The 22,449-nt window shown below is 35.6% G+C and overlaps 1 protein-coding gene across 3 annotated transcripts in view; it reads right to left on the bottom strand.

Moving 5' to 3' along the window:
• The window catches only part of COPS2 (COP9 signalosome subunit 2), a 29,869-nt gene that overhangs the window by 4,437 nt on the left and 2,983 nt on the right, over positions 1-22,449 (bottom strand). Inside the window, exons 2-10 of one of the 3 annotated variants that reach the window (XM_087859288.1) lie at positions 19,613-19,698; positions 13,511-13,624; positions 12,451-12,528; positions 8,745-8,870; positions 6,608-6,718; positions 6,403-6,480; positions 3,711-3,885; positions 2,772-2,950; positions 2,596-2,648 (exon numbers count right to left, since the gene is read on the bottom strand). In XM_087859288.1, the coding sequence (XP_087715414.1) occupies positions 2,596-2,648; positions 2,772-2,950; positions 3,711-3,885; positions 6,403-6,480; positions 6,608-6,718; positions 8,745-8,870; positions 12,451-12,528; positions 13,511-13,624; positions 19,613-19,621 (923 nt within the window). In that variant the 5' untranslated portion in view covers positions 19,622-19,698. The remainder of the gene's footprint in view (positions 1-2,595; positions 2,649-2,771; positions 2,951-3,710; positions 3,886-6,402; positions 6,481-6,607; positions 6,719-8,744; positions 8,871-12,450; positions 12,529-13,510; positions 13,625-19,612; positions 19,699-22,449) is intronic. The other 2 variants (XM_045812069.2, XM_045812068.2) reach the window with 2 other exon arrangements.

The following is a 22,449-nucleotide window of genomic DNA, read 5'->3' on the forward strand; positions in this document are numbered from 1 at the left end:
TTTTTAATGCTTTCAGTTTTATAAAGATTAAATAAATCTTCTTTTGGGGTCATATACTATATTTATATATAGTTCATTAAATTCTTCTCAAAATCTTAAAACACTGTTAAAAACTGACAAATTTAAAAACTGTTTAATGCTTGATACTTTCAAATTACATTGTGCATTTATCATTTAATCCCTAAGAAATGAGGTTTCATGCATAACATTGTATGGAGGAATTTGGCCTTGTCTCTGAAATAAGATACTACATTCTCTCTGAAGATTATTCAGAAATGCAGCTTCCTAATTTTTATCTTCTAGAAAGCTACCAGCAACTGCTAAAACTCTGCAAAGCGAACATTTGATTCTAAATTTTCTCTAGCCTTAAAATTCCACTGAGTTATATAGCAGAAATATCAGTGGCAGGTAATTAGTGCCAAATGGGACACACACACAAAGGTGAGAGTGATGGACCCTGCTGCAGAAGGCCAAAGGCTGATTTATGTTCATAATTCTCTGAGGTGTCTAGTATCTACTCTTAAATAACTCTGTAGGGCACTATGGGGATTGCTAAAGGTGCTGAGAAGGAAGAAGCCAACCTTCTGGATATGGCACCACTGTCTGCTTTATATGTAAGACATATCATCAGCCATTCGGCACGCCCTCTGCTGTGCTTCCATCTGTTGGGTCGCAATGTAACTTCATGTTAGGGGCAGGTGATTCATGTGCTTCAACAGGAATTATTTTCCTCTAGTCTGCTGGCAACTGACTAGGAAGATAAAATTAGGAAGCATTACTTTCTCACCTACCCCAAATACATTATTGCAAAATATACTACAGGAGGATATATTCAAGTAGTGAAACACTTGCACATGTGTATATTTTAACCAAGAGACATTCTTCCACTATTTAACTGACTTAAAAAAAAAATCTTATACAAAATGTGGGACACCACAAACCACTTGCTTGGGTCAAAATTTACCATTAAAATAAGTTGAGTTCCAATATAAAGGTTTCACTGGAGTAAACTGTATGATATAGTAAAATATAAATGCAGTCATTACCTTTTAAAGGTCTGATAAATCAGCTCTTTATTCCATTTTAATGTATTTATTTTAATTCAGATGAAATATTAATGTTTAGGGCAAAACACTCCCTCAATTTTTCTTTAAGAGTTTTAAAAGTTTAAACTGTTGCTTAACAACTTAACTTTATAAACGTTTTTCTAAAGTATTATGAAGTGAATCTCTAACCAAATCATCTTGTAGTTAACGCGGCCAAATGCTGAGGAATAAACCATTTGAAATACAGATGGAAAAATCTCCTTTCATAACTAAAATCAACTTAATTCAACAAATATGTATTAGAATAAAGAAATAAACAATAAAAGAAAGTGATACTTTTTTAAAAGTAGGCTCCATGAACTCGACCTTGAGATCAAGACCTGAGCTGAAAAAAAGAACTGGACTTTTAACCAACTGAGCCAACCCAGGCGCTCCAAAGAAATTGATTTTTTAAAATTGTAATTTAGAGTTCTTATCTCCTAACTATTCCTAGTTCCCTTAAGATAAAATCATTCTTATATTTTACAGCTGAAATTAAAGTTTCCTTAAACAAACAAACCTAGTAATGTGGAAAACCTATAGCCAGATGAAAACAAAGTAAATGACGACATTTTACATAGGAACTCAAACAATACCATGTAATAAGCTATTTTCTCCAAGTATATAAAATTTATATATGGGTGACTCATAATTTATCATCTAACAGTACTTTTAAATCTTATAAGACTGTTAAAAGAATGCCTTATCACTTCCATTATCTACACACATATGCAAAAACCCCATTCTCTATGTCCCTAATATTCTTCCAGCCTTGGTAAACTCAGCTGCACAATCTAAAACAAAAGACGTGAAGAAACCGAGGCTCCATTTATTCCCAGCCCAGAGGAAAATTTTTCTTGCTCACTGATTTCTTTTGCAAAAGTAGGCCTTCTTTTCCAGGCTTTTCCCTTTATCTTCTATACTTTACTTAATATTAATTGATCGTAGCAGGTTTTTCAGTTGCTAAGCATCATACCGTGGAAATAATCAAGAAATCCTTCGGTTTCTTACCAGTATGACCCCTCTCCTCCTCACCTCAGAATATTATCTGAGGTAAACTTTTATAAATGATTTTTAAAATCTTGTCAACTGAGCAAACATGTGAATAAAGACATTGTCTTGTTGAACATTTTTGACTTATGTGGTGGACCAATTCATAATTTCATTTTGGATTAAGGCAGTAGAAACAGCAAACATTGTGAAATTGTTTTAAAATACCTACAATCAGTTTTCTACTGAAAAACAGCACACACACAAACATGTAGAGAATAAGAAAAAAAACCAGCCAATACTATACTATAAATCAATACTATACAAAATCTTGTGACTAACGGAAACAGAATAAATGACTTCAAAAGATAAAAATTTCACAAACTCTGGAATATTTTAAACCAAAATACAAGAGTAAATTTGGAGTTTTAACTGAATTCTCAAAATTTCTCTCCCTCTTTCCCCTCTAAAAATTCACTGCTTTAAGGAACTTTACCTTAACCGGAATATAAAATCTTACCTTACTAAATTCGTCATTGCTAAAATTTCTGGATCATTTTTGTATGGTTTGGCCTAAGGACATTAAGGAGAAAAAAAAAAAAAAGAAAAATTAACTATGCTATATGTACAAAGAAAGAGTAACATTTATTTCCAGAAAAGATAGCCAACAGAAATGAACAATGAGAACACACATACCTCCTGCGAGTCAAATGGATTTATTCCCGATTTCATTAGCATATTTGCTAACACCAAATATTTTAAGCAAGTGGTTCGTCTTGGACTTCCCGATTCATCATAATTCTTGAAGGCTTCAAAAAAATCAGTGTGTGCCTTTTCAAATTCACCTTCTCTCAAGTGCATTTTACCACCACATTCTATAAAGAATAAAAAAGAGTAAAAGGGTATTTGCAGTTCTGTACTAAGATTGAGCACTTTATAAAAATCAAATGAAAACTATGATAGTGGCTTTCCATTTTTTTAATTCTATAGCTTGAATAGCACTAGCCCCAAGGTACTCGCTTTAATTCCTTTTTTTGGGGGCAATGGGGGGGGGGGGGAGAAGAGACAGTGGCGGGAGGGGTGAGGGAGAGGGGGAGAGAGGGGATCTCAAGTCGGCTCCACGCTCAGCATGGAGCTGGATGCAGGACTTGATCTTACAACCCTGAGATCATGACCTGAGCCAAAAATCAAGAGTGAGATGCTTAACCAACTAAGCCACACAGGTGCCCCAGTACTCACTTTAATTCTAAAAAGCAAGTTCTTCATTATAAACATCAAACAAGCATTTGCAAATCTTTATTCTCAGTTGAGGCAGAAAATAATTTTGTGTATATCGTTACAATTCAAGAATAGAACTTCTTTTTTCCCCCCTCTCCCCCCACCGCCAATCTTGAGAATAGAACTTCTGATGGTAAATTTTCTATTCAAGTAGGTCACTGATGTAAAATTTTACAAGACAAAAAATTCAATTTCTAATTCTAACTTCTTTCTAAGACTACATCATTTCACTGATTTTACTACTTTGCCATTTATTTTCACTAAAACAGAAACAACCTTCAGAGTCATTCAGCCATATACAATGACACCCTGGTATCTTCCTGTGACACTGCCCACCCTTCTCCAAATAAAACTTGCCTCTGATGACTCCCATGATCAGTGGATGAGGGATGGCAGACTTGATGTGAAGTGACTGTTCATAGAGTGCTTTAAGTTTTTTGTTATTCTTCTGTGCCGTGTACATTTGAATTTCCAAAGCGTATATTTCTAATAACTGTGTACCTTTTTTCAGGTCATCTTCTCCATCATCAGTCTAAGAAAACAAATAATGAACTTTAGTTAAAAAAGAATTCACAGTCGACCTAGTAATTTTTATTTGAGTTAGCCTGAGATCCTTACATTTATAATACTAATTCTGTGTGAAAACACACTACAAATTTTAATTAAGATCCAGGAATCTAAGAATACTACCTTTATTTTTTTTTTTTAAAGATTTTATTTATCATTTGACAGAGATAGAGACAGCCAGCAAGAGAAGGAACACAAGCAGGGGGAATGGGAGAGGAAGAAGCAGGCTCATAGCAGAGGAGCCTGATGTGGGGCTCGATCCCAGAACGCCGGGATCACGCCCTGAGCCGAAGGCAGATGCTCAACCGCTGTGCCACCCAGGCGCCCCTAAGAATACTACCTTTAATAGACAAAAAGGAATGCACACATTCTCTGTACTTTCTAGTCACTCAATAAGGAAAAAGTGACCAGAAGTATTTTTTAATGTACAAAATGTTATAACGTTTGTTTTTATCTAGGAGTTTCTTTATGGTCTTCCCCAAATCTTCACAACCACTTTATATCCACTGATTTGATCAAAAAGCACTTCCAAGCGCCTTCCTAGTGCCAGGCACTGGGTCTACCTTGGAGAAACACACAGTTAAATAAGCTAATGTTCCTGGCCCCCAAAACTTCACAATCTAGAAGATTAATCTGTCAATAGATAAATACAATATAAATAATGATTCTATTTGAAGCATGAAGCAAGTGCCCAGAAGAATGGAAGAGAAACTGACTAACTCTGCTGATGTATGTCAAAGGAATAACAAAGATGGTAACATTTGAGTTCATCTTTGAAAAACAACCAACAGTCCACAAAATACAGGCCGTGAAAAACAGAATATAGGCAACAGTCAGACAATCACAAGTATCAAGCCCTTACACAAAGCCAAAATTTATTATTTATTTGGTCTTCCAACACAATTCTGTTTGGTCATTCACTAATAAATCACAACCAGGTAAAATGTATGATACGTAAGACACAATTTGTACATCTAGATGATCACAGATCTCTGCTATAATGTTATTTGCAATCAGACAGAATTTTCTTATGTTCCAAAATAAACTGGGCAAAACCTTCACTAGAGAGTTTCTTCTTACTCCTTATATAAATGCTGAAAGACCCTCTTCCATTCAGAAATGGCTCTTCTATTATTTCCACTTCATGTGGAACTGAACTCACAGTTGTTTATGCATCAGACTAAGCTTTTCTAAGAATGTGTAGATAAGAAACAAATCATAAATAACTAATCTGCTTTATGAAGCAAAACTATTGAGTTTTGTTTTTAAGATTTTATTTATCTATCTGAGACACAGAGAGAATACAAGTGGTGGTGGGGGCGGGGGCAGAGGGAGAGGAAGAGGGAGAAGCAGACTTCCCACTGAGCAGGGAGTCCGATGCGGGCTTGATCCCAGGACCCCAGGATCATGACCTGAGCCAAAGGCAGAAGTTTAACTGACTGAGCCACCCAGGAGCCCCGAAGAAAACTATTAGGAAATAAAAACATATTCTTTTATAAAAATCTAAAAAAAACAAAAACAAAAACCTAAAAAAAAAAAAAAGTTAAATGAAAATACATGCATGTGATTAATTTACAACACTTTCCCCATCAACTTTTCTCCCATTCACAGGAATAACATATACAATTAAAAAATAGTACATAGCCTAGGAAGAGGTTAAAAACATTTAAAACAGTATTTCCATGTAAATTTTAAACTAATACGAAATAATGTATTGATCAAGAAAAAATATAACCACAGTTAAAAAGTTATAGAGGTGTACTGTCCAGATCATGCGGTAATTCAAATTTAAGTAAAATTAAAAGCTCATGCACACTTCAACTGCCTGATGACATGTAGCTGGTGCTATCATATTAGCGCAAATGCACAATATTTCTAGTTTCTAGCATCATATGAAGTTCTAATAGACAAGACTGTTACAGAAGATTCATATATGATAAACTAGGTAGGAAATATCTTTATTACATGTCTCTAACATTCTTTCTAATTTTCACAGGGTCTATAACTAAATATGAAAGGCTTATTCTTAGTAAGTATTATCAACTAGCCTATTTGTTTATGGATACCTGTGCCTCAATCCATAAAAATAATGATTAAGAAGGAGAAATGTAATACTCAGAAAAAAACAAGCTTTCTGGTATCTTATTTGCCAAATTTTATTTTGGGGATGAAATTTTTTTTTTTTAAGATTTTTTAATTTATTTATTTGACAGAGATAGAGACAGCCAGCGAGAGAGGGAACACAAGCAGGGGGAGTGGGAGAGGAAGAAGCAGGCTCATAGCAGAGGAGCCTGATGTGGGGCTCGATCCCATAATGCCGGGATCACGCCCTGAGCCGAAGGCAGATGCCCAACCGCTGTGCCACCCAGGCACCCCCTGGGGATGAATTCTGAATAAAAACATCCCTAAGTAAGTTTCAAATATAATTTTTTCTTATGCTTTTATTATGAAGAATTATTAAGAAAAAATAAGAGAATGCTACCTGGCAGGACTGATGTAACTGGCGTAAAATTTTTTGAAGCTTTCCATATTCTTCTCGTTCTAAATATAATTTCCCAAGCTGTAAAAGAACATACTTATTAAAATCAAAAGATTTCAACAGGAAAAGGCATGATTCTTTAGGAGAGCTTATTAAGGACACCCTCCCACTCTTCAAAAAAAAAAAAAAAAGTGATTGTAATTGTTACCTTTGTGTTTGTCTTAAACCACAGTCTATCATTCTTAGCATCTTTCAAAGCTTCCAGTGTTGTTTCATAGAATTCCTGCAGTAAATCCATCTGACATAAAAAATCAGAATTCTATAATTGTAAACAGCAAATTTGTACCTGTTAATAAAGTTAATTTGAACAAACTAAAAGTGCATCTTTGAACTTTAATACACATAAGATACACTATCTGTTTCTGAATGTGTGTCAGTCTATAATTTAACAAAACCTTAGCAAAACTGAGAACAAATTTATAAAAAGTGCCAAGATCTGTTTTTATGTGTTTTTAAAAAATAAAACCCAGAAAATATCTAATGTTCTAACAGTGTGATTTGTCCTTTCCAATCTAATAACTCATTTTATATTGATGGAAGTGAATGATATGCACACTGAACTAGATGTGCTGTTATTAACAGCGCGTATCTTATTCACTCTACTCTCAGTTGGTATCTACTATGTGGCAAACAGTAGGCAAGCAGCTAAAGAAACAATAAGCTTCCCTCAAAAATTCTTCTATAAATGTAATTAATCAAGTAACTGAACTACACAGCTCTTGAGTTACTGGTAAGCTGCTACAATTAGGTAGAGGGTAAAGTCTAGCACAATTTTAGCTGTGTCTAAACACCATCAATTCACTAATCTGAGTGTGACATTTTTTCGTGGAAAATCATTCTATTTTGCATTATAGTAAGCTCTGCTACCTATCCTCCCACCCCGTCTGGCTCTGCCTTTGTTTGAGGACCTGATTCTCTAGATCTCTACTTAACAGGATCAAAAGGTAAGAGGGCTATGACGACAGGAAAGTTTAATACTTTCAGAACAGGCTGCCTATCTATTCAAGACTGCCTATGACATATTGAATAAGTTGAGTACCGCCCACCCAATATCTATCCTTACTTTCAAAGACAAAAAGCGTACATATAAGAGCACGAAGCAACACACAATCTTGAAGCTTGAAATTAATTCCCCCAACCAACATCTGGCATAACATTTATAAATAGTGTACCAAAAATGTTTTGATGACACTTGTTTATAAAATTCGGAATATATTTCCCTACATAAAAAAGCCCTCCCCCAATATGTAACAACTCTGTAATTAGCACCATTAATTACTAATGTTTTAACAAAACATATACAGCTGACACTTGAATAACATGTTTGAACTGAGTGGGTCCACTTATACGTGGATTTTTTCTGATAAATACAGTACGGTACTATAAATGTATTTTCTCTTATGATTTTCTCCATAACATTTTCTTTTCTCTGGTTTACTGTAAGAATACAGTATACACATAACATATAAAATATGTTAATCAACTGTTTATATGTTATAGGTGAGGCTTCTGGTCAACATCAGGCTATTAGTAGTTAAGTTTCTGAGGAGTCAATAGTTATACCACAGATTTTCAACTGCACAGCAGGGGGGCAGAGGGGAGGGGCTTGGCACCCTAACCCCCATGTTGTTCAAGGGTCAGTTTTAAGTTTATTTTTCTCTATTTTCTTTACATATATTTTAGATATAAAGAGTATTAAACGTTTTAAGAAATCCTAAATGACATGGAGAATAAATGACATACAGAATAGTTCTTGTATCCTTCCCAAGGCCCACTGTAGTTTCTTCATCATTAGCCCTTTCTTTCACCATCCATCATTCACCTGTTCTTTGTAAAAGCATTTACTGAACACTTATTGAGTAATGCCAAGTACTAATATGAGTGAAGCGTCTCCTCTCACGGATCTTTAATCAAATCTACACAAATCTAACGGAAGTCGTGATGGAGTTTATTGGAAGGAGCTATGATAGTAACTACATGGGAGGTTAAGCCTGTAAAAGTTGTGTGCAGATTATGTACAGATTATGTACCTCAAGATATTATTTGAAGAGCTATAGCTAGTTATTGCCTTTCAATGTTGTATGATTAGTACTACAATTAATAAAATAGTATATATTATTTGTAAAACACATTAATGCCTGGCATAACTGCTCAACTAGAAATCTCTAGGCCTTAAAAAAAAAAAAAAGCCTTTAGTATGAATAATTACAAAAAGTTGGAAGGGTTTGTTATAACAGTTTAAATTACACACTGCCAAGTACCAAGAGGAAAAATCAGAATCTAACCTGTTTAGAAGTGGAGATATAATCAAGAATAGAATTAATGGATTTTTCAGAATAATTTCTTGTGACTGCACTCCGAATATAGGTCAATAGTTGTTTATATCTGTTCATCATTTCTGGAAAGTTTGTCTGTCAGGGAAGAAAAATGCAGTATTAGATATGTATTTACGTGCTAAAATATCTACATGATTAAGACCATAGCACATACTACTACGTAATGGAAAAATAAAGTTTTATGATAGAGAAAGTATGTATGGCAGAAACACTATAAACATTTTAGCTTAAATTTGAAATTTCTAGATTACTGACACATGAGCCAAATTTATGAAGTTACCCTATGAAAAAGTACAATTTACAGATTTTCAAAATTTCAGATATTGTTCTCATTGCACAACAAACATTTATTGAAATCGTAAGAACTACTAAAATATTCACAGACCAAAAAATATAAATAAATCCAACTTTTCAAATGCCTTGGGCACCAACTATGCAGATTTCAGCTATATCCTCTCCTGAAGATTTACCCCTTGATAAGAAAGCTCTCTAACAATAGTGATGTGTTTCTTTTCTCCCTGTATTATTGGCTGGCTCAATGATAAAATGTGAAGCGAAGGAATCTTTTCAAGCCCAGGTACTCATCCCACCATCAAGGAAAGTCCTCCCACCCAAGTCTCTCCTCAATAGTAGATGTGGCTAATGTCGCTTTTCCTTGCAGGACTACTTGCACTACTGTGGTTATTCCAGGAAACACGAGAGATCTGAGGAAATAAAGAACTACCAGTCAAACTTCCAACACTTAAGTATTCTGGTGGATGGTCTATCCTCCCTCAAAGTATATCGTGTGAGTCAATTTATGAATCGAACCTGATAACTTGCATCCACAGTCCCCACAATCTCCAATTGCTATTAATCCTTCTTTTCACTGGGTTCTACTCTACTTTTAATCAGGGAGGCAGAGCACTGGCAGATACAGTGTTTTTCTTGACTAACAGACAATGTGTGGACTTACAAAAAAGAAAACAATAGTTGGGACAGGTGGGGAAAAATGGACAGAACAATGGGAAAAGCCTTAGTAATATGTAGTATCAAACTACCTTATTTCCAAGTATGCCAGTACCATGTAAGGGTAAATAACAGGTAATATCCTAACAGTGAACTGTTAAAACCCAAGTTACAGAACATATCTTATGGCAAAAGGCAAATCAGAAATAGGACTGTCCTAATTTTGAGATTGTATCTGGATACAGAAAGAGAATTTTAGCAAAAAGTTATAGCTTTGAATTAATTTTCTTATGCTCTAGTAATTTTAAAGTTCATTTTTCAATAATTATGTTACTATATTTAAAAACTAAGGGAAGATTAGGTAAATTACATGGTGAACACAGAGCAGTTGATAGCAAATCCTTCCAACTTTTTATTGCTCAAAACCTTCACACAGCAACATGGGTCCTATCCTGAATCCAACTAGAAAATGAGGGATGGAAGCTGAAACTACTATTCACAGATGCTGTTTGAGCAAATAAAAGGTAGAGAAGGAAGGTAGGCAAAGTAACACAAACTACAAATAATCCTTTCCCTTACTTACTTCCCATCTTGGTTCAAGGTAAAACGGTAAAATCAAGTCTTATGGGTGGCATATATTTAAATGGGCTCAAAAACTAAACCAATGCCAGTATGTTAAGATAGCAGTTTTCTAGAGTCTCTTGATATTATTTCAAATCATAGAATCTTAAGAGTTGAACATTGGGCTTCTAATGTCACTAAAATTGTTTAGTCAAAATCTCTGTCCCTTGAGATACCTGATGCTTCTCCCATATCCTTCTAAGCTATTAATTTAAATATAGTATGTGTGTGTGTTTAGTATTTTCACAAATAATAAATGGAAAGAAAGCACAAGGGCTTTCTTTGTGCAACAGAGATACTTTTTGAGAACAACAGAGCAGAACTGGAAAAGGTAAATTCAAGATAGACATTTTTCCTTCTTTAACTGTATTTAAATGCAATATGCAATATGCTTATTAATGTTTAACATGTTTTGAATAGTCTTGATATTTTTGGGGGGAAGAATGAGCTAAAATATTTTGTGGATAGTTTTTGTAGATGTTATGAGGGCCCCTCCTTGTGAAGGTAAGTGAGGATGCCAGAGTGAGAATACGTCAAGAACAGGATGAAAGATTAGTAGATATTAACTGGACAAAGGTAACAGTCAATTCAGGGAGTTCAATTTCAAATAGATGGGATAAGAGGTTAACAGGGAAAGGGAGGAAACATATGAAAACTATAGAGATAGACTGCCAGCTATCCCTCCATTTGCCATAGAAGCAACTGCTTACTTCGGCTACCTAAGCTCCACTTTATCTTTTTCTCGAAAATTCCTCTATCCTTAGTGATTTTAAGGTTTGTATCTGTCCCTAGTCCTCTCATCTAACCATTTATTTTCCCCTCCACCTCTAGCCTGCACTCATAAAGACTAGCAATTCTATGAGTACAACGTCATGACAATCCCAACTTATCTATGACTTCATTCAACAAGATATCTGAGAACCTACTGAATGCCAGCCACTATTACAGATGATAGGAATGTAACAGTGAATAAAACAAAGTCCTGCTCTCATGGAGCTTACAATCCATGAGGATGAGGGCAGCAGAAAGGCAATACGTAAGTTAACAGATTAAGTGGTGATAGAGTCAAAAGAAGAAAAATACCAGGGTTAAGATGAATGTAAGTGATGACGGGAAGGATGTGATTTTATATAAGGCAGTCAGAGGAAGGCCATCCTGATATATGGTGACACTGAACAGAGATCTGATCAAATGAGGAAAAAAGCCATGTGGCTATCTGAGAGGAGAATCTGGGGCAGAGGAAAACAGCAAATACAACTATTTACAAGTAGGAGCATGCTTAGGATGACATGAGGACAGCAAGGGACCCAGTAAAGGAGAGAACAGAAAATAATATCAGAAAGGCAGCAAAGGGTAAGTTGATATAGGGCCTCCCAGGCCATGATAAGGATTTGGATTTTATTAAGGAAGGTAGCAACCATTAGAAGATTTAGAGCAAAGGAATGACATAATCTGACATATTTTAGAAGGATCACTCTAAAAACAAAAACTAAAGGATCACTCTGCTACTTGTGAAGAACAGACTGTAAATAAGGCAAGGATAGAAGTAAGGATACCATTAAGCTACAGAAATAATCCAGATGAGAAACGAATGTTGGCTTGGACCAGAGTAGCAGAAATAAAAATGGTTAAGCAGCAGATACTAGATATATTTTAAAGATATTTAAAAACATCTGGATTTACCAATGGATTATTTGAGGGGAGAGAGACAAAGAGGGGAGTCAAGAACGATGCTAGTTTTGGTTCTTATCAGTGGAAGTGGAATTCCTTGACATATAAAGTAGAATTTTTAAACTCCAAAATAAGCACTAACAGTTTGTGGAAAAATCATTCTGTTAATAATGCAGCCAGATACTGTCTATGTATCTATAGGATAAGTTTTCTTAACCAGGAAAGTTTGATTCCTATGCAGATTTTTTTTTTACTTGGTATTACTGTAGTCACAAATAAAAAGTAGGCGAAGTATAGAAATATATCAACAGAATTATTTTAAAGAGGTAGACAGAATGGCATTTTGTTGCCATGAGGTTTTTACCCACAGAATTTATTTCATTATTAGTTTAATTCCCCTCAGAACAAATCTTACCAACTTGAAGTTAATCTTAATCATTTGCTTCAGTGCTTTAAATCCCCATTCTCCTTTTTCACCTTCAAGTTCCAAAACCTAAAAAACAGAAGACATTTTTAATCTAACTTAATGCTAATGTTATTTTCTAATGACACCAATGTCTGTTTTTAATTAATTTTACATCATATGCACGATGAACATTTCCCCAAGAACTCCACCATTTCTCAATGCCATTTTTTTTTTTTTTTTTAAAGATTTTTTATTTATTTATTTGACAGAGACAGCCAGCGAGAGAGGGAACACAGCAGGGGGAGTGGGAGAGGAAGAAGCAGGCTCCCAGCGGAGGAGCCCGATGTGGGACTCGATCCCGGAACGCCAGGACCACGCCCTGAGCCGAAGGCAGACGCTTTTAACGACTGCGCTACCCAGGCGCCCCCTCAATGCCATTTTTTAAAAGTCCCCTTTTCCCCTCTGAATAATCTGCTGGTAAGAATAATCCAAAATTTATCGGTCAAGAAATCACATTATTTAATGTGGAATCACACCTGTGTGATCTGTCCTCCAAAGAAGGAACAAAACTGCAGGGATAATACCTACGATGATCATGTTGGTTTCCTTCTGGCAGAACCATACTAGCTCTTCAGGACAATGGCCCTGCTTTATAAATAGCCTGATTAGAAAAAAGCAATAGGGGGGCGCCTGGGTGGCACAGCAGCTGGGCGTCTGCCTTCGGCTCAGGGCGTGATCCCAGCGATCTGGGATCGAGCCCCACATCGGGCTCTTCTGCTGTGAGCCTGCTTCTTCCTCTCCCACTCCCCCTGCTTGTGTTCCCTCTCTCGCTGGCTGTCTCTATCTCTGTCAAATAAATGAAATCTTAAAAAAAAAAAAAAAAAGAAAAAAAGAAAAAAGCAATAGGCTATCTCTTTTAAAAGATCTGCTTGTACTGCAAAATGCAAACTTATTTACAGGATTATCACTCAGTATCCAAAACCCATTTCTGAGATAAAATTCTGAGCCATCATTTGAAAAAACAGACTTTAAGACACAGAATCAATCAGAAAAAAAAAAAAAAAAGAACCTTTTGAAAACTGCTTAATGCTGCTTTTGGGTCATCTTCTTTTAGCGCTTTGGAATTATAGTACTGATTTTCCAAATCCACATTTGGCTCGGAGTTACTATCTTCAGAGTATTCCTGTGTGTTAGAAAGAGATACTAAAATGAAAAAGAATTCAACACATTGCCCTGTAAAAAGTGAATACTGTTAAGATGGAAAAACTATACATTTATACAAAACAACCTTGCACATATAGGTAAAACGCCACTGATACTTAATCATTATTTAAAAAACAAGTGAAAAGCCAAAATCAAGTGGGGAGAATAGAATCATTTTGTTCTTTCAGATCAAAACTACAATTTCCACTGAATTAACAGAAATGCAAAATGCCAAAAAATAATATTGGTTAATGACCCCCAATTCTGCAGTGGTTAACCTTTTGTTGGTCACAGAACCTAAGAAAAATCACCATAAATGCTAATTACTACATAACTGTGAATTTTTCATCTTAAGTTCTGTAATTTAAATTTCTCTACTCCTTACGTCTAAATTTCATTGTTCTAATATGGCCTGACTACCTAGGACGATAATCTATATATGGCAGACTAGTTTATCGCTAAATATAATTATATGTTAATAAGAATATTAGCTTTATGTGCATTCCATATTACCCAGTAGCTATTATTATATCAATGCACTTTAACTAGCTTTATAACAAATGAAACTAAGAGCAAAGGAATTTATATTTTATTTGACTTTCACCACAAAAATTCAGTTCTTAGTACTGAAGCAATAAGTAGAAAGGAAAACTGGAATAAAATAACTATTTTGTGGAGTAGTACAAATGAGCTTAAAATAGTTCCAAGATATTCAATTTAATGATGAGAATTATAAAATACACATAGGTTAGTATAATGAAAATCATTATTTTAGGAAGACACAAAATTATTTCCATCAGCTACAAGTCATTGCAAAAGGCAAGCTTATGTCAAATCAAGAACAGTATCTCGAAGTAAACACAGAAAGACAAGAACAGTATTACAGAGTTATTTATAAATCCAAATACTTAAAATTTTTTTTAGAGATATTCATGAAAAATCTGTACTCGAAGAATGAAAAAAAGTATAGTGAGTGCAGTGTTAGCTCAAAAATACATGAATACAAGATGAATTTTTCCTGTGACCAGCAGATGGGAGGGGGATGTTTGGTATTAGTAGAACCAGTTTTATCTGACCACAGAGGCTTTGTAATGTGCACCCTCTAGAGGACAATTATTTCCTGTGTAAGGACATGAAACATGGATGCAGTCTTCCGGATGTGATTGGGATTCTGTTATGTCTAACATGAAAATCCTTTGCAACACTTCTCTTCGGGATGAGATCAAATTCTGGGTAATAAATTTCATAATCAATCATTCACTTCTTGACCCTGTAAACTAGGTTTGACTACAACTGATCAAACCAGAAAAGCAATTAATAAAAACTTAATAAACAAGCTAATTATATATCAAATAATGCTGTGATAGTGAAGGCTTCTGAACTAGGTTTTCAAAGCTAAATGGGGGTTTGCCTGCTAGAGGAAATAGGAGGGGAAAGAGAACAGTAGATACAAAACAGCATCATGGGGGGTAACTAAAGAACTAAAAGCAGTCACACTGTTGCAACATAAAAAGTCCTTATTGATTCTAACTTCAACATAAATCTCAAATTCACGCACTTTCCTCCCTCTCCTTTGCCACCCCCCTAGTCTACCAAGCTATTTCATCTTTCCACAGACTTCCCATTGTCATTTTTAACCTTCAAATTCCAACCTTCTTGTAGTAAGCAGCCAGAATAATCTTCATAAAATGTAAATTAGCACATTCCTTTTCTCAAAAATGGTTTCATATTGCTCTTAAAATTAATTTCAAAAATAATCAAAACCTTACTCCTGACTATACTTCTAATCATATCTCTTAATTAAGTTCTTCCTGAGTCATTCTGCTGTACCTGACCTTACCACACAAGTGGCCAAAACTCTCCCCTCCCCCCCAATCCGGTTAACTACTGCATAGTGTCACCTCCTCAGAGAAGACTTGGGAGTAAAGCATCACAGCTATAAAACCTACTTTACACCTTTGGAGATCAGTTCTTCTCTAGCTAACTGTTACATAACACACAGGACCAGCTAACTAACCAGAAAATGATTTTTCTGCAACTCAAATCTTCAGAATACATCCCTGACCCTGGAAATGTATTTTTTTTAAATTTGTATCTATCACAAAGTCTAAGAATTCGGATTCTCACTCAAAGTCCACTTATTTTTGGTTTCTTGGCCTTTAACAGATTATAATAAAACAACTAGGCCAGGATATGAGTGAGTAGAGGGAAATAGAGAAAGTAATACTTAAAAATTTAAAATCTCAATTACCCAGAAATGACTGAGTTGATTATAACATTGTTGAAGACAGGAACCTCTACATTTTCTACCATGTCTAACACGGTTCCTCATCATTCAATCACTGAATGCTTCTTATAGTACAAGACTGGCTATCTACAACTTCTGATTGGTTCCAGACTAAAATTTCTAAACTTTATGTGTTATAACTCCTCCAAATCACAATGATCAAGATAAAACTTAATCAAGTACTCAACACTAGTGAATATATTCTTCTGGTTTTTCATATTACAGCTGACCCTTGAACAACATGAGTTTAAACTGCATGGCTCCACTTACACATGGATTTTTTTCCCAGATAAATACAGTACAGTACGGTAAATCTATTTTCTCACTATGATTTTCTTAATAACATTTTTTTTGTTTACTTTATTGTAAGAATTTAATACATATAATGTATGAAATATGTGTTAACTGGCTGTTTTGTTATCAGTGAGTCTTTTGGTCAACAGTGGGTTATTAGTTTAAATTTTGGGGAATAAATACAAATAAAAATAGTTCAAATTTTGGGAATAAAAAGTTATACATGGATTTTCAACTGGGGGTAGTGGTGCTCCTAATCTTTGTGTTGTTCAAAGGTCAACTGCATATAGATGAAGAAGTGGAATGTATAACAATTTTTGCATAACTGCAATTCAATTCTCAAATGGTATTGCAAAAATGTATAAATACGTAAGAACTGATGTTACTGACTGGCATTCTTATAATTAGGCAGTCCCTTGTTATGATCTGCAACAGCATATTCAGAGGGTTTGAACCAGCCTCTGTGACATCACTAACCTGTCATACGCAGTTCAATGAATCAAGACAAGCTGTGTACTACAGTAACTATTCTTCCGTTACTACATGGATATTTTGAGAAGTCTTTAGAATAATTCTGTTGTTTAGATAGCTACTGTTAGATACCTATTTAGATACTCAATGATAATGATCTTTAGCATGTACCAGCAATGAAGTGTTGCTCACGAAAAGGCAAATTAAATCCTTCCCCTCAAGCTATTCATGGTCAGAGACAGAGATGCAAATGAAACGGCAATGCTCTAACACAATAAAGACACATATAAGGTACACTAGCAGCTCAAAAAAAGGAGAGGAAGGAAAAGTTACCTGAAGCGGGTCTAAAAATATGAATAGGAGTTGCCTGCGGATAAGGAAAGGCATTTGAAACAAAGCAGTTAACGTGTGCAAAGGCATGGAAGCTTCAAATGGTACTGCATAATTCAAAGAAGCACGAACAGTCAGACTGGGCTGAAGCACAGGATGTGTATAAAGAAATGATAAGAGATAAACTAGTATCAGACAGAGGAACAGGGCAATAGTAGGAGCTTAGATCAGGTGGAACCACTAATTTTTTACAGAAATAATCAGACTGTGTTTTAGGAAGAGTACTCTGGTAATAATGAAGCAGCCCGCTGGATAATCTTACAACTGTCTGGCTAAAAGATGATGGAACTTTGATTCCAAGTAGTAGAACAGGGAGAAAAGGAAGGAAATAGAGTAAGTATAGGAGATGTCAAGTGATGTTCGGGATGTAAAATAAAAAGGACCCACCACATGGGTACAGGATAAAGGGAAATATAAGGTATCTGTAATAAGTGGGGTGCCTGGGTGGCTCGGTTAGTTAAGTGGCCTCCTCCTGGTTTCAGCTCAGGTCACAAGCCCTGCGTCAGGTCCACACTCAGCACCAAGTCGGCTTGAGATTCTCTCTTTCCCTTTCCCTCTGCTCCCCCCCCGCCACGCTCCCTCTCCCTCACTTTCAAATAAATAAATAAATCTTTTTTAAAAAGTTATCTCTAATAACTACTGATGACTTGGTTACAAACAGCATTGTTAATCAGAATAGAGACTACAGGGGCGCCTGGGTAGCGCAGTCGTTTAAGCGTCTGCCTTCGGCTCAGGGCGTGATCCTGGCGTTCCGGGATTGAGTCCCACGTCAGACTCCTCCGCTGGGAGCCTGCTTCTTCCTCTCCCACTCCCCCTGCTGTGTTCCCTCTCTCGCTGGCTGTCTCTCTGTCACATAAATAAATAAAATCTTTAAAAAAAAAAAAAAAAAAGAATAGAGACTACAGAAAGTACTAAATAAATATTGTTGAACTCAATTCCTTTATGTCAGAGAAGGCTAGAACTATACTTTGTAAATGTTTAAAGAAAATGCTTTTAAAAAGAGAAACTGATATTTCAATATATTAATAATGCTTTAAAAAACAAAAAAAATTAAGCAACATATGAAAAGCACATGAACATTGTTAAAAGGATTAAAAAACCTACTGAAGTTCGTAAGCTCCACCTACTTATATAACAACGTGTACTACACTTCCCAAAGCAATGTGACCCATGCACACACCCAAATCTATTCTTTCTTCCCCAAATGTGCCACACAATTCAAAATCTTTGTCTTGGAATTAACTGTTCTCTCGGCTAGAAATTCTAAATTACCTCCCCTCTTAACAAACTTCCCACTTTTCTCCTATGATGCTTCCCAGCCCTAACAGTCCTGGAAAATGTATTCATCAAGGCTTACCTCGTGGTTCTTCCTCCAACTCTACTTAGCAAAAGTAATTTTCTCCTTAGTCACACTTCTATATGACATGCATCTCTTTAACATGGAGGCTTGTTGAGTGTTTTGTTCCTACCTCTCCTCACCTCACTACTATGAGGTGCTTAGATCTCAAAAACCAGGAACTTTCTCTTCCTCATTTTGGCATCCCCAGTGTCTGGTATAATGCAAACTGCTCAACAAATGTTTGTTTAATTGAAACGAAAAGTGGATGAATGTTCCAAAATAACATACAAGAATACAACAGCCAAGGGCAATACTGACTCTATGTTGGAATGCACCTACTGCTAAACAGGGTCAGTTTCATAGTTTCTACTTACTCCTGTGTCCCTTGTCAACAGAGGTCTTTGAAATGTGCTCTACAACACAAGACTCACCATTAACAATGCTTGCCAAGCCTTGACCATGTCCTGACAGCTTACTAGATGTCGGGCACAGAGAGGCAAAGGGCAAGTCTCATTATCCTTCAGGACTAGATACAATACAAGTCCTAGGTAGTCATTTGTGGTTTAGCCATTCATAAAGTTGTCCTAAGTTTCTAAAATTTCACTTAAGTTAATGGGTCTTAATTCATTTACAGTGTAAATCAGAACACTCTTTTATTTGTCCTAAACTTTGTCTTTTTTTTTTTTTTTAAGATTTTATTTATTTATTTGACAGAGATAGAGACAGCCAGCGAGAGGGGAACACAAGCAGGGGGAGTGGGAGAGGAAGAAGCAGGCTCATAGCGGAGGAGCCTGATGTGGGGCTCGATCCCACAACACCAGGATCACACCCTGAGCCGAAGGCAGATGCTTAACCGCTGTGCCACCCAGGCGCCCCCTAAACTTTGTCTTTAAATTAAATCTTCCAAAGAGGGAAATCATAAACGTCATTAGACCTGGGATATCCTTTTGACTCTCCCACTAATTTGTCCTGTAAATTTAAGTAAGACACTCAGACATGATCCTTTAGTTTCTCTCTTATCAAATGTGGGGGGTTGAACCCTAGGAACTTTCTAATTCCCACTGAAGTCCAAGTGTTTGAGATAAAAGATATAAGTAAAAATTCACACTGCTGGATATTCACAGTTTATTGCTTATTAATTATTAATTCATAGTTTATAGGGGTAAAAAGTCTTAAATTTATCTTACTCTTAGCATGGAAGAGCTGTCTCCCGTTACTTATCATTTTAGTTATTCTTGTTTGAACCTCTCCAATTTCATTACACAGAGTACACCTATGAGGTAATGCAACAGGACTTTTTAGAAATGCGTTGAAAATTATATTCCAAACCAATACTTATCTTTGAAGTAGTAATTTCAATAGCTAGTAAAGTTATTCCACTGACACGGATTATTAAGTAATGTTTCTGAAATTCCGAAGAAAAACTTCACTAGATGTTTCTAACCTAAAAGAGTATCAGCCAGTTCGATGGCCCAACTTATTTATCAAACCTGTCTCAGAATATAGTTTTTGACATCCACAAAAGAAGATAAAACCTACCACTGAAGTTAAAAAAAAAAAAGCAGCTGCACATTGTTTATAATAGCAAAAGAAAACAGGCCAAATGCTTATCAAAAGAGAACTGGTTATATAAAGTATATGGCACATCCATACAATCAATGCTGCTGTAAAAAGAAGTGAGCTTTTTGCATACTTACATGGAATAATCTCAAAGGCACATTAAAAAACAAAGTTTAGAACAATATACATATAATAGGCTATATCCCGGTTTAAAAACAAAGAGGGGGATATTAACGTGTATTTGATTACGTATGGGGAAGAATGCAAACTGGACAAATGGGGAACGAGAATGGAAAGAAAACTTTTTATATTTTGTTTTTGAACTATGTGCATGTGTGATAAGGTACATGCTACAGGTTCTCTGAAGACAATTTGTAAGAAGAAGTCTAAAAAATTTTGAGCATGACAAAATCATTGTTTAGCCTCTCATCCAAGTAAGATTTTTATACATCATTTGTACCCTAGAATCTGCCCCTTCTCACCTCAGCAACAAAAGTAATACGGGTTCACTGTGAAAGGTTTGCAGAAATAAACAAATTTTAGTTTTCCTCACACTTTTCAAATCTTCCAGACATTTTTTCCATATTTTTTCACTTAACAAAATAAATTTTATTCCCACCCAGTAAAACTGTAATACACATTACACATTTATAGTGTATATGTGTTCACTGTGTGCATAGCATTGGTGATAAACCCTTCCTCTCCCACATGAGGGTTTTCAATTACAGTGCCCTTACCCACAGAGGAAGGCAAGCAATCCATCTCCCTTTCTACAGTTGTTCACAGAAGCCTACACAGACCTCAGCTGGGTCAGTAAAAGTCCTTCCGAGGGCTTTGCTGTTAGAGCTAGCAAGAACGCCCTTTTGCCTTTGGGGTTATAATACCAGGAAGATGCTGCATTACATCTTGTGATGTAATATGAAGGCAATTATGCCAATACAGTGAGGAAAGCAGACTAGGAAGAGAGAGAAAACAGAAAAATACCCACCACCATCATCTGAGCCATGAATCCAGCCATACTGATACTTCCTGGTGATGTGTGCCAACACATACTCCTCTTAGTTTAAGCTAGTTTGACAATATTCCTGTCTCCTATGCCCAAGAGTCCTGACCCAATACAATTTATCAAAAGTTTTTCATATCACTGAATATTGTTTAGTGCATGGTTTGAAATGCCAACATAGCATTCCATCACATGGATATACCATAATTTATCCGTCATTACCTTATTAGTACTAATAGTATTAGTATTCTCCTACTATGGATAATTTGGAGTTGTTGCCAATTATTTATGATTAAACATGTTAAGTTTCTTTTAAAAGCCTCAGGTATAGAATCAAATTTCATCTTTACGAAGAGTACATGCAGAATTCCAAATGTGTGTGCAGCATAGAAAACACTGGCCCAGACCATAAACAGTATATTGTTTGAAAATCTATAAAGGTCCCCCAAATTCTGTCAAATAGTTAAGTTACTGGCACAACAGTCTCTGAGGGTAATAACCTAAAATTTCCAAACTCCTTATATGCACAATGAATGATAAGTGACAGCCCTTATACTAAATATACAAATTCCTAGAGCTATTCTTTTGCCCTTGTTCTGTATTACCCCACTTCTTTTTGTAGTCATTCAAAAATATTTTTTAAAAAACAGAAATGTTATTTTTTCATTTGCTAAACTATGTTCTAGGATTCGTTATAACACAAGAAAGTAAAGTTCAAGCCATTATTTGCTAATCTTGTTAAAATGGTGACAAATGAGAGATTCTGTAAGATATCCTATAGCTACAACTCATCTCTCCCCCGCAAAAATGCAGATAAAAAAGAAGTAAATATTTAGAGGATTAAAACTGCAATATATTAAGACCAAAAAAAACCCCAAAACTAGTAAGCATTCATTCACTAATCACAACTATGAGGTTGACTAGGGGAATATGAGGTTCACAGCTTTAATATATTTAACCAAGTAGAATTACTCTACCTTTTTGACAATTTTTTTCCTAGCAATACATTTAAATTCAAATATACAGGGGCGCCTGGGTGGCTCAGTCGTTAAGCGCCTGCCTTCGGCTCAGGGCGTGATCCCAGAGCCCTGGGATCGAGCCCCGCATCAGGCTCCCTGCTCTGCTGGGAGCCTGCTTCTTCCTCTCCCACTCCCCCTGCTTGTGTTCCCTCTCTTGCTGGCTGTCTCTCTGTCAAATAAATAAAATAAAATCTTAAAAAAAAAAATTCAAATATACCATGCCCTACCTATCACGGGATCTACTAAAGAATAATTTTTGGAATGAAGTCAGTCTGTCTTAAGTCCTTTCTTAAAAGATTATTCGAAGTACTAAGCAACTTCATGCTACAATGGCTGGACTATGGAATTACAATACAGTTAACATATCAATAGCCTTATTAACTTAATGAATGGTAGTACAGTTATTACTTAGTATTATCAGACCAGCAAATAATCAAGACAT

This window comes from Ursus americanus, chromosome 36, assembly GCF_024610735.1.
Source record: "Ursus americanus isolate L20-20 chromosome 36, mUrsAme1.1.p, whole genome shotgun sequence".
Lineage (NCBI taxonomy): Eukaryota > Metazoa > Chordata > Mammalia > Carnivora > Ursidae > Ursus > Ursus americanus.